Source organism: Bombus vosnesenskii, unplaced genomic scaffold (assembly GCF_011952255.1).
Source record: "Bombus vosnesenskii isolate JDL3184/JDL3185 unplaced genomic scaffold, Bvos_JDL3184-5_v1.1 scf7180000014579, whole genome shotgun sequence".
Classification (NCBI taxonomy): Eukaryota; Metazoa; Arthropoda; class Insecta; order Hymenoptera; family Apidae; genus Bombus; species Bombus vosnesenskii.
In genome coordinates, this window is record NW_022883531.1 from 1,700,631 (window position 1) to 1,713,787 (window position 13,157).

At 34.5% G+C, this 13,157-nt stretch overlaps 3 protein-coding genes across 11 annotated transcripts in view; 2 read left to right on the forward strand and 1 right to left on the reverse strand.

The window, feature by feature from the left end:
• The window catches only part of LOC117240145 (MICOS complex subunit Mic60), a 34,872-nt gene extending 34,507 nt beyond the window's left edge, over window positions 1-365 (reverse strand). For 7 of the 9 annotated variants that reach the window (XM_033506035.1, XM_033506033.1, XM_033506029.1 and 4 more), the window contains exon 1: window positions 240-359. In XM_033506035.1, the coding sequence (XP_033361926.1) occupies window positions 240-293 (54 nt within the window). In that variant the 5' untranslated portion in view covers window positions 294-359. Of the gene's footprint in view, window positions 1-239 lie in introns of all 9 variants that reach the window. The other 2 variants (XM_033506031.1, XM_033506030.1) reach the window with 1 other exon arrangement.
• Window positions 111-1,705, forward strand: LOC117240148 (39S ribosomal protein L35, mitochondrial). The gene is made up of 4 exons (XM_033506038.1): window positions 111-412; window positions 756-915; window positions 1,058-1,198; window positions 1,276-1,705. Exons 1-4 carry the CDS (start codon window positions 382-384, stop codon window positions 1,508-1,510), a joined length of 567 nt encoding a protein of 188 aa, XP_033361929.1. The 5' UTR covers window positions 111-381; the 3' UTR covers window positions 1,511-1,705.
• A 355-nt stretch (window positions 1,706-2,060) lies between these two features.
• Window positions 2,061-12,916, forward strand: LOC117240147 (fumarylacetoacetate hydrolase domain-containing protein 2A). The gene is given in 8 exon segments (XM_033506037.1): window positions 2,061-2,341; window positions 4,605-4,717; window positions 4,720-4,765; window positions 5,235-5,270; window positions 10,535-10,751; window positions 11,621-11,955; window positions 12,099-12,186; window positions 12,452-12,916. Coding segments are annotated over 8 exon segments (1,038 nt in total). The 5' UTR covers window positions 2,061-2,201; the 3' UTR covers window positions 12,515-12,916.
• Window positions 12,917-13,157: the final 241 nt, after the last annotated feature.

The window sequence follows — 13,157 nt, forward strand, 5'->3', positions numbered from 1 at the left end:
AAAACATCGTCATCGTGTTACGATCACGATTTCTCATACAGATCACGAGTTATGTCTTCCCAGAATAGCAGCAAACAACAACGAATTATTCAAATATTATCACAGGAGACAATCACGACAGTAATGTCTAATAGCATAATGTGAGCGACAATTTTCTATAATCCTTTCGTATTTTCCGTTAAATCTGTGTAATGCAAAATCACCAGGCTCGCAAGTACAATTTCTTACTTTTTACTTACTTTACGTACCCTATTTAGACCGTTGCACGGAAATTTTAATCCAATTCGGAACATCTTTCGGGTGGCCGGTTAGGCAGCCAAAGGAAAAAGGGAACGACGGTACAAAACAGCTGGTTACCGACGGAACTAGAGGAAAAGAAGAATGTTGCGTATTCTTAGTACCGCTATTCGAGGTGCGTGATAGGTATTTCCTTATGAGTTCACTGATACTGCCCTCATCTACATCGAACGATAATTCGGTGGCTTCATTTTAAACTATTATTCGTTGGAATTCAATAGTTCATTGTGCGATAATCATTGCAAGTTCGTGCATTATAGGTTATGTTTGATTAGATCAATCAACCATTTTGATTCTCTGACGAACGGAACACGGTGGAATTGAAAACGAGCGCGATTATTAAACTGATACGCATATGTCTACCAAACATGTCTCGCTTTACAATTTAAATTAATTTTATCATGAAATCCTGTGACTTGATTATCGTTCATGTAATTAATCTTATATCAATATTTCAGATATTGCTTTGCGAGACAGTGTTGTCAATGTAACAAGTTCTCTGATCCCTAAACAATGCCCTATTACACTATGTATTCAACATAGGTTCTTTGGTGCGTTTTCTTCTACAATAAGTAAATGCAACGATGTTGGTAACACTAAACAAAAGCCAATATTTGGGTATGTACACTTATATATATATATTATATATATACTATATATATTACTACTATATTATTATATTATATATATAATATTACATAATATTATATAACATTAATCTGATATCAGTTATTGTCAGTCATGTAATTAAACTTAACAGCAAGATACAAGTTGATAGCGTTGTATCTCCAATGCTAGTAACTACAACAACTCCTGCGAGAACAGTTACAAAATATTCTAGGAAGAAAGGTAAAAGAAAGTCTGTGAAAGCTGTGCTTGATAGGTTCTATAGACTAAATTGGTAAAATTTCAATATGATTTAATATTGTAATACTTACTGTTTAGTATACTATGCAATACATGTTTATTTAATTATAGGGGCATATGGATCAGAACTTTTGCTGGACGTCATAGAAGTTTGTGGAAAAAGTCTCAGAGAAGCAAATATAGACTGAGACAGCATGTTTTTTGTAATGCAACGCAATCTACTATGTTGGACAAAATGGTAACAAGCTATTGGAAAAGACCGCACTATTATGTAGATGATCCTTATAACCCATATCACAAACGCGAAGAGTTTCCTTTCACAAGAACCAAACCAAGACCATTCTAGATAATACAGCTTGTATAAACTTTGCTGAAAAGACCTATATTTGGAAATAAAAAGTCTGTTCCCGTGTATGTAATTTCCTTGAAAAATTTAATCATTTAAGAAATTAATAGAAATTTAAGAATTAGTCCAATTATGTAATGTAATCATTCAATCTTAAGTGATATTACGTAAACTGAATAAACCTTGATTATAAAAGTTTGAAGAAGCATAACTTAACTAAGTAATGGTTAAAATCTTAACAGGTTGACTATCATAATAGTCTCCAGTGACTGCGCTTATCATGACATCCTGATGATCACTGGCGATCAACGTTAAAGTAGTTAAAATAAGATGAATATCATTGACTAAAATAATTTTTAATAATGTAAATAATTGAGTAACATTGTTACTCAAATAAAAGTTGTATTATGTTACTATATTGTAGCTCTTAGGACAGGGCATATATACATAAACTCATGTACGGTGATCGTCGGTTACTTTTGAAGATGAATCACATTTTATCAGGATCACGTGGTTTCCCCTGCTATAAGTCGACAACGCTAGAGTGGTGCAATGTGTTCAGTTGTAGTTCGCCTTTCGTGGTGAGTCTTTTTGTTATCTGGTGATATCCTCATTCTTCTTTCCACGTCTAGGATCAATTTATAACATTGCGTTTTTATCGAGCCGATAAGGATTTTTATCGGCAAGAAAAATGCCTTTCCGTTGTAAATTGCGTTTGATTAGCAGAGTCTGCTTGGCCTTTAAAAATTCGTGCACCGAGAAAAGCAATTCGCATTTCGCTGCTAGCATAACCAACAGGAACTTCTCTATCAGTGGCACGGTCAACATGAGGTGAGTCGTAACATCTAATTAGAACTTTAATCGAATTTTTAATCTGGTAATACTCTAAAATAGTTTCTTTTATTCTTTTTTTTTTATTTTGTTGTATAAAATAATTACACTTTGAGCAATACTCTGAAGTGATGGAATTTGGTGCGACATTTTTTATTGACCTATGCTTTACATGTTTTTCTGTTTACTCTTTTAGACGCGTCTAGTTTTAAGCGAATTGATTCGCCCATTCAAAAATGGCTCGCGGTGTTAATAGACACTGTTACGTATTTGCTTCGAGATAATATGGTTTACTTTGGATCGATGACTTGTTTAATAGGGACAAGCTTACCAAAATATAAAAGACGAATTTATATACAATTGATGTGTTTTAAGTGTTTTGGATACTATTTAGATAATAATATATATATATATATATATCATATCATATATATTTATATCACATATATTTATCATGTTTTCTTCTAAATAGTAAAGAAAAGTTCACGAGGATGATTTCACTAGACGCATTTTTATGTTTCAATAAACATGTTAGTATCAATTTCTAAATCACTAGGGCCGTTTACCGGTTAATCGTGTAGAGTCAATTCATTGAGGAACACGATAGTTTATTTGATTCAAACACCTGAATTCGATTAGGTATATAATTATGTCATCGGCACTGAACAGATCTGAATTTATACACTCACGAGGCGCTTTCCACGCTGAACTTAGTTGCGTGTAATATACACATGTCAAGGAGGGATTCGATACGTTTGCATAAATCGACATCATTTTAACATACTGTTAAACTACTTATATCGCAGAGATCTCGGAAAGGAATCTCGCGAGATAGTATAGGAGCTAGGATACTGCTCTCTATCGCTCACCATCACGTCATGCTATAATTTTGTTTGTATATGACACTTTTGGTCAATACGCGTGCTTAACTTTAAGATTCTATTGAATTTGTGAAAAACAACCAATCAGGCCCGCATTCCTTCCAGACGACTTCTTTCCATCCTCGTATTGTATATGAAACACCAGTGATCCGCGGGACATTTTGTTCGAGTCGTATGATATTTTGGTTATAGAAAGAAACTAGATTATGAAGTACTTCCTGATATCATCTGTCGGTACACAATTATAACGTATGTTTGCACCCCGTCGGTATATGTATATCACATATTCTTGAAATTTGCTCGACTCTACGTTGCATTGTGAACAATAATGCCAGAGTATGCAGTTATTTGCTGCGATTGCAATAAAAGAAAGTGAAAAATGTTCTGTTTTAAAATACAATTGAAAGTGAGCTTATAATATATGGAATTATACAATAATTAATTCTACTACGTTTTTTGAGTTATTTCTCGCCTAGTCGTGTTTTCTAGCGTTAAAAAATTCGTAATTAATACATATTTTATTACAATTTTATGTTAAAATCTTTTTTAAATACGGGAGCGATATTTGCTGGAATTGTTTACTGGAAATAAAATGAGATATTGTTCGTTTTTAACTATCTGCTGGAAATAAAATGAGATGTTGTTCGTTTCTAACTATCTGCTGGAAATAAAATGAGATGTTGTTCGTTTTTAATTAATGTTGAACGAATTTAAGATTCACATTCAGAGATTGATTAATTTGTTATCGTCTTATCGTCTTATCATAGTTTATTGATAACATTTTTGTTGAACAAATATTTATCAATAACTTTTACGCATAAATTTGGTCGAGTTGCATTCAAAAGAAATGTTTGATTGAGAGCTGTATTTACCTCATTGGAGGATTACCTCTTCAAATCATCCGACAATCCATCAGTCTCGATTTTCGTTGTTCAGCTTTCCAAGATCGACACAAAAATTGTGCTGTTTATATGTTATAAAATATTACTTCAATATCATTGTTTTTCATTATGAGATCAAACAAAAACATTTCCACACTTCGAAGATTTCTAAAGTAAGAGAAGGTAATGGCATTTGTCCTAGAGAAATTGATAAATTAGTTAATTTTATGGATATGAATTACTTCTATTTATTAGAAGTTAAGTGCAATCGTTCAGATAAGTTTATTACTTAGATAGGTTTATTTGGATATTTGCCTTTTTGGCTAATTATTAAACGTACATTTATCACGCATATAGATTGATTATTAATTATTGGATTTATTATTTTCATTGATTAGACAGATTTAAACAGTTTGATTAAATAGGATTACATTAGTGGATATTATTTGAATCATAAATAAATCCATTATTATACATATATTTATTCTTCCTCTTCCGTAGGTTTGTGCAATTCACCGGCAAAGATGGCGGACCTCAGCATTTGGGGGTGCAACTTGTCCAAGGGGGTGACATAATCGCCGTTTCCGCTGTGGACTCGCGAATTCCTAACACAATGAAAAATTTTTGGAAGGTGGCGACGACATGTTGAAAAAAGCCAAAAGGTAGGTATGGAACGATTCAAAATAATCAAGAGGCCATAATAATACGAGCTATCACGCTGTACAAATGATGTAAGCATATTGAAAAGAAAAAAAACAGAGATATTATGTTGAGGGGCACGCGATAATTTACAGATAAACAGGTCGCAGCTAATTAGAAGAAGGTTATGATGAATCTTGGGTAGGATAACTGAACTTTTTGTATGTATGTTACATGAAGATAAATTAAAAATTTCTAAGACATTGTAAGAAAGAGAGAAAACGTACGGTTATTAGTTAAAAAATATTTGAAATAATTTCCAAAACATCCAGAATTATGTCAAAAGTTGTTGAAAAATTACGAGATATAAAGAAAGAAAAGAAGGATATGTACTCGCATATACTTCAATATGTACTTCAATAACCACATTTGACAATGAGATTCTTATTACGATATTCCGTTCCATTTCATAGATGATCATTTTGTTCCCAGGGAAGACGAAGTGAACCTGTTGACCATGGTAGAAAGGTTTGTGCCATTGAAAGAATTCAGTGTGAAAAAGATTCTTTGCGCATCATTTAAGCCCCTCTACATTAAGCTTCTGTAAGATACCATTAATCCATACTGTCTGTCTTTTTCTCTGCGTTTGTGTAAACAATTCCCCATTGTTCGTACTTGTATATAATTCACATATCATATTTATTTATTCTTTACCTATATTTTACAAATGTAACTATATTCTACACATCATATTTCAGAAATATATTTACACGTAGATTACAATTTTGTATTCTACAGATGAATATGTTTGAAAATTTTGAATACATTCTGTATTCTGTCTTCAGAGAAATCAATTTTTATTACTTTAGAAATAAATGCCTTATTTTTTAAATATATACGTAGAACGTACACTTTTTTAAATACTTATATATGTCAAATTTAATGGTTTCAACATGTAGATGGAATACTTCTTTTAATACATACGGATGTTTCCGCTAACTGTGGACAGCCTTTTAAATCCTGATGTATTGCAGATATGAAACATTTTTTACATGTGGATTGCATAGTATAAGGAGGATATATTTTTGATAAACAACAAAAAGACTAACCCAAATCCAATAATACATCGATGATATTCGCTTTTAATTGTTATAACGGACACTCTTTGCAGCCTCGAGTATACACTCATGCACGTTTAATGGGGCCTTTTAAGCTCGCCTAACTCTCGTTTATAAACATACATAAACGGCTGGTGGTCGGCAACTAAACCGACACATATGCTACCACAGACGTATATCTATAGACAGAAATACACTGTAGTAGTATTGGTAGTTTTTGGCGAATGTTTTAAAAGATAAGCGAATTCACTCACTCCATATATGTATAGGAAGAAGTTATTGAAAATATCGATTTCTACAATGTATCCAAAAATCATTAAAATCGGACGATAGGCAGTGTTTCTATAGTCTCGCGTAGTTTTCTTGTAGGAGGATGCATAGAGAACATATGGAGGTTGTTTCTTTAAACTGAAGTGTATATCTCTGTTTTTACATATATATGGATTCCTCGGAACGTACCTCGTCAAAAAGTTTTAAGATACAATATTACAAAAATTAACAATCCGCGAGATATTTTAAATTAAAATTCTTCGTCCACTGTTATCGGCAAGATATAACGAACGTTGAAGATCAGTTCCCCGAAATTTTTACAGCTGTGCTGAATATGCAGTATTGAATAGTATATAATTTTGTAATCTGTTGTATAGTTTTTATTACTTTTTAAAATTTTCATAAAGTTCTGTAATTTTTTCAATTGTCATGTAATTCCGTACAACATGTATGTACATATGCATGTAGATATGATTCATTATCAGTACCTACATTTCACCGAATTACATCGCTGATTTTATTGTAAAATGTTGCTCTATTTTCATCGATAAACTGTATCATCATAAACATCTATAAATAAACTTCAAACAATACTACAAAATTTAGATAAACTGAAATTTGGATTTTCGGCGATATAATTAAACTTCTGTTATTATCGTCAATTCTGCATATAAATGAAGTCGCTGCTAGGCATGTATGACTGTAAAAATTGTAAAACGAATAGTTTGTGATCTTCTGTGATTATCCGTGATTTTACGTGGTTATACTATGCCTGTGTCGCTTTAGTTTTTCTTTTATTAAGCAAAATTAATATCTACGAGGTCGCGGAGTCTGAAAATTAGGATCGTTTTTTCAAGGACATATTAGTTGATGTGTGACGTCTTTGTCACGTAAAATAACACACACAAAAAAACAGAAAAAATAAAAAAGAAACTTTATTTTTTTTCTAACACAGTTCACAATTTTTACTTCCGAGCTTTAGGCGTGACTTTTCAAGACTGACTCTTACAACTCGACTTCCGATCAGATTCGGTTATTTGCCTTTTGTCACCCCTCAATATTCCCACTATCCTTGAGTTTGTTAGGCGTTCGCGATCGCTGCCATGCACGCCTTCTCCTCGAATATTCGGCGGAAGGACCGTTGGGATATTGATGGCTCATTAGGCACCTGGGCGATATACATTGTCGCCGAATGCCGCCACATCTTTATCTCCGATTTTAAAGTGAGCCGCTCGTGACAGCGGCCTGATCTCTGATGTGGATTGATGTTACATCTTCATGGATCTTAATCTTTCACAAAATTTGTTATTCTTAAACTATTGTATAGCTTATTCTGTATGCATTTGAATTGTGAAATTCAATGAAATGGAATTCAATGAAAAAGAAAGACTGATTACCCTCCGATGTCGATGATTTTTGGGGATATGTTGTAAAACTCAATTTTCTCCTATAACTGGCGAGATATTCGCTTAACCTCCGAGATATTCGCAAAAAAATTGCCGGTACCTAGCACATTCAATTCTGTTTATAGTTTTTGTGCGTCTGTGGTACCTAGGCTAAACCTATATAAACCATAAACAAAAGATAAGAATTACGTTCGGGTTACGTGTTATTTTGTCTGGCGGCTGGTAATCAATACCGGTACGTCGCTGCCATAGCCACAAAACTATCGGTAGGGTTCACTGTAATGGTACCGAGAGGTTTTTGCGAATAGCTCGAGAGATATGAGATGAGACCGCCGGTAATATGCATAAAAAGGGTTGTTCAGAACGTTGATTTCTACAACATAGCCAAATATATATTTAAATCGGCGAGGATGTAACACATTAATATGTTCACCAATCGATGAATTGTTGGAAAATAATTATGCGCTCTGTGAAGTAACAAGGTATATTTCGTTCTGAATAATTAAGGACGATAACAGTATATTGTGCGAACGCTGCTAATCTTCTCCTATAATTAGCGAGGATCAATCTTCATTTGTTTATATTCCACATTCGTCTTATTGCATTGCTGAGCTTGCCCATTGTCCCTTTCTATTACAAGGCAGACGACACAAGAAGGCGCTATCTTACTGACTGATCGATCTTGCAACACTTGATATTATAGACAACAGCATGTGGAGATTCAACTTGCATGTGGAGATTCAACTTGCATGTGACGATAGTTGTTACGCTAAAGCTGCGTAACGGTTGCATACAACCATTGCGTACCATCGTTGCATGCGTATCCATATTCCGTATTCCGTATAGAAACTGAGGATTCGACTTGTCGCGAGAAATAGGGTCTCAGTTCCGCCCGTGATTACAGTGAGTTCACCTCTTGTGCTAGTAGCGCATTCCTAAATTTTTGTTTTACACCAATCAGAGATAATTTTTTTTTACATACCTCTTCTATCTTAATTTTCAATATTAAAAGCTAAAAAAATACACAGTATACAGAAATATAGCTGAACTAATAGAATAACAAAAAACGTTTCAATCATATTGAACTATAAATTAATAAAGTTGAGATATGTCCGCGAGATATGACTAGCTGGTCGCGTGTTGGGGAGCCCGGCGGTGGCGGTGGCGGCGGCGGCTCGCCCATAGATCGACGCGATAAGCGCAAAGAATTGATCCCGCTCATATCGAAGATCGTCGAAAACTATTAAGTGACACTAAAAAGGTCATAATTTTGTGCTACCTAAAGCGAGGTTTAATTTTATTTCCTATACATATTACGAACATATAACTTCACTTTCTTCGATTCATTCTTCGACTTTACTTTCCGAGATACTATTTCTCGATGTGGGTTATCTTGATGTGGGTTAGGTTTGGGGTAGGTTCGGATTATGTTTACTTATGGATATGACCATATCTATAATAATAAATGTGTTTGTGCCGCCATATGTTCATATGTCTTATATTTCAACTTGTAAGTAAAGAGGGATAAGAAAGAACTTATCAACTTGCTAGTGTCACGTAAAATCGATACTTGGGTTGTAAGAGAAAAGAAAGCTGAGTCGTAACTCAACTATTAATTTTCTTTTATCGAATTTTATTATAATTTTGGCACTGAACCGGAGAAAAGGGGTTGTACAAGAACAGCGACTAGAACAAGAACAAGAACTGTCCGAGCTGAGTGAAGTCTCGGCTTATATATACCCTGGCTTGGGGATGTTGAGGGGTTCGATGTGGGTTCCAAAGGAGTCCGAAAGTTGGGGGTCGAGGCCTTATCTCTGATGGGGACTAAGGTGCGTCGCAGCTTTGGCGTCCGACAGTCGGGAGTCGATGTCTTTTCTCTGATGGGGACTAAGATGCGTCGCAGCCCCTTGGTGTCCGAAAGTCGGTGGTCGAGATATTATCTCTGATGGGGTTGAGAAGTAATTGATGTCACACTAGCTTAGCCATGCGAGAGCCACGAACACATACATATAATATCAGCTTTTCGCAGATGAATTTTTACGAATGTAATGCCTTTATATTTTTTATAATAACAGTCAGGATATTCTTCGTTATTATTCTTCGTAATAAAAGATATTAAAGTATAAAAAAAATTCGATCGTAAAACAAACACAATAACCATCAATAACAACCATCGGAGCGCGAACATGGGAATGCATGCAACTAAGGTGTCAGTTGTACAAAAAAGGGAACTCCATCAAAAGTACTCCATTCAGTAGCCACTACGTAATGCTAATACCAACAGACAAATAAACAAACAGGCAAAAATTACCAAAATTATTTTCTTTTTGAGCCTCTTTTATTTTATTTTATTTTATTTTATCCTTTTCTTTTCTTTTCTTTTTTATTCAATGTACGGACAGGGATCATACCCCCAACAACATGTTTGAAAATCAATTGAAATCAAGGAAGTATTGAAATATATCACGTCTTGTCTTATCTTTTCTTACTTTTTTTATTGTGCACCTTTTTTTCTATTCTTATAATTTGTTAGTGTTACAAAAAATACATAGTCGAAATAGTAATTGCGCAATGACTAATTACGTATCTGTATTGATATAATTCAGTTATTGACAAGTCAGTCTTTACAACCGAAACTATGTACATGATTAAATAATTTCTATATCCGTAGATGTGCAGGTAGACGATGAGGTTACTTAAGCTAATCTGAGAAATTATTCTTAATCTATTTCGAAATTAAAGTAAATGCCGTTTACTTTAGCACTTGTAAGTTTAGTTGCACGAAATTTCATTTAGAAATAGTAATAAATATCAACAACCGAGGGCATTTCTCCTTTAAATTTTTTTATGAAAACGAAAGGAGAAAAACTAGAAATAAATGATAAATTTGATCATAATTTGATAGAAAGGTAATCTAATTAGAATATAGCCCAATTCTGTCATCAGAAAATGATTCCCAAACGTATCTCCATGCTGAACATTAGTTTAACTATTGCAGAATAGTGGCAGAAGGACGCAGCGTGATACCAGAAACGGATGTGACTTTCTTGGCACCAGTTACAAAGATGGACAAGTTGGCGTGCGTTGGTCTAAATTATAGTGGCCATTGCGAAGAACAGGGAGTATCGCCCCCGGAATCCCCTGTAATTTTCAGCAAATTCCCTAGCAATATCATTGGACCGCGTGATAACATCATGCTTCCGTCGATTTCGGAGGTAGGTTCAGGAACGACGAAGGAAACGCATTACCGAATCTACATTATTCTTGCGTAGCCGTGATTGTTTCTATATTTATAATAGTCCAGATGATCGGGTAATAAAATTAAACTTTCGAACTAATTATAGAATAATTCACGTGGGAAAAGAAAATATCGGTTTATCGATAAATCATAAAAGATTTTTACTTACTTTATTTTACCTACCTTATCAATCGAATTACTTGATGCACAAGAATAGTTACTACATTCCTGAGGAAGTATATAATTTAAATATTGGTCTGCATTACAATATACAGAGTGGTTGGTAACTGGTGGTACAAGCTGAAAGGGGATGATTCTACGCGAAAAAAGAAGTCGATAATATAGAATAAAAAAATTTTTTTTTAATTTTCTTTTTCTTTTTTTTTTAATTTTTCCATCGAGACAACGATCTACAGTGAGATCCGTTATAACGAGACGCGATAAAGTGCACGCGTACCGAGCGAAAATTCAAAGTCGATTTTCTCGAAAACAAAACCTCAAATGAAAAATTTTTATTCTATATTTTCAACTTCTTTTTTCGCGTAGAATCACCCCCTTTCCGCTTGTACCACCAGTTACCAACCACCCTGTATATGAGATAGTAATGGATAAAATTGATTTTTGAATATTTCGAATGTAGAACGACGAAATGATCGATAGAAGCACTGTTGGTGATTGTATAATGAGCGAACAATTAGAAAACTATCAAGTCCATGCAGAAATGATACTGATTCTTATCTAATCACAACGGTTTACCTAACAACCATCTGATGCTGTTATGTAAAATACTAAACACAATGTTGTCCCATATTTATTTATTATTATTGGTGGTGATTATTTTGATAGAAAGTTGACTGGGAGGCCGAGCTGGTGATAGTAATCGGCAAAAAGTGCAAGGCATTGAACAAAGACGAGGGAGAAGAATGTATTTTTGGTTATACGATAGCGCAGGATATCACAGCGCGAGATTGGCAAAAATCAAAGAGAAATGGCGGTCAGTTTTTACTTGGTAAAGCTATGGACACATTCTGCCCCATGGGACCAGCTATTGTTACCAAAGAAGCCATTTGTGACATTAACAATCTTTCAGTCAAGACGTGGGTGAATGGTGATATCAAGCAAGACGGAAACACAAGCGAGTTGATCTTTAAACCACACGAAATCGTCGCATATATTTCACAGTATGTACTAGTCAAGAACATTAATATATCTGTATTATCTTGTGTAATACGCTAATTTTGCTATTCAAAATTTGTTGTCTTGATTGTTCCATCGAATACTTGTGTTTGCTTCAAGGATCTTATTACGTAATCGTGTGTTTCAGGTTTATGACGTTATTACCAGGAGACGTGATTCTAACAGGCACGCCAGCCGGCGTGGGATTTGCCCGCAAACCACCTGAATATTTACAGGTAGCTTGTTTATCAATCGAAGATCCTTTTTACGATATCAAGCATTCAAGTATGGGTATATTTGAATAAATGTTTCCCTCGTACGTAGTAAAAGTAAGAAAGCGAAAATATACTCGTAATATGGAATTGAGTCGTAAATAACCAATTCCCGCATCTCAAGTTCTTAACTAGGATCTTAATATTGCTCGTCGACGACAGCCATACTGAAACGATTAACTTTACGTTTATACGATATTTATACACTTTTTATTGAATATGCTTTTAGCGCGGGGACGTCCTAGAAACAGAAATAGAGGGCCTAGGTCGTCTGAGAAACAAGGTTCTCTGATCTGGCGGCGAGTGGAACATGCTCGTGGGAACCGTACGGAAGAACGATTCATCTGAAGAATGACCAAGCGTACATTACAGGAATGCGGAACTGATGTCACAGAGCCATGGGCAAATCGCGATTTCATTCTGAACTGATTTAACGCGCGGTAACACAAGGAAGGGACGATATAATATGAAACTGATGTCAGTTTACAAAAATAGTAATAATAATTGAAAGAGAGAAAAGTTGGATATATCGCAATTTTCTCTAAAAAAAGCCTAAGCCCAGCCGTACGCATTCAAATGTCTCAATAACAGTATACTTTTCACCGTGCATCATATTTACATACTTTACAGATTTGTACAAGTAGAGCGAGATTGTCTGTAAAAATATAAACTCGTATGAGTGATTTTTTATCGATCGATTGTTTTTTATTGACCTTTATGAATTTGTATAAAAATATTTTCTGACAAATTCGTCCGATGATGATTCTCGTGGACTGCTTCTTGTTTCCTCCGGACTGTTTGATGTCACGTCCCGCGCCCCGCGCGATCCGTAGTGCGAAAGTAAAATTGATAATTTCTGTCAAATCAAGGTAATTTAAAACGTTTATTTGAAGCCGTGTTTACAGTATTTGAAGTGAAAGACAGTTAAAGCCGCT

Bases quoted from the DNA above. Each gene is read 5' to 3' on its own strand.
- LOC117240148 (XM_033506038.1), top strand. From the start codon at position 382: ATGTTGCGTATTCTTAGTACCGCTATTCGAG. The intron at 916-1,057 runs GTATGTACACTT...TAAACTTAACAG, and splicing joins AAACAAAAGCCAATATTTGG to CAAGATACAAGTTGATAGCG. The intron at 1,199-1,275 runs GTAAAATTTCAA...ATTTAATTATAG, and splicing joins AGGTTCTATAGACTAAATTG to GGGCATATGGATCAGAACTT.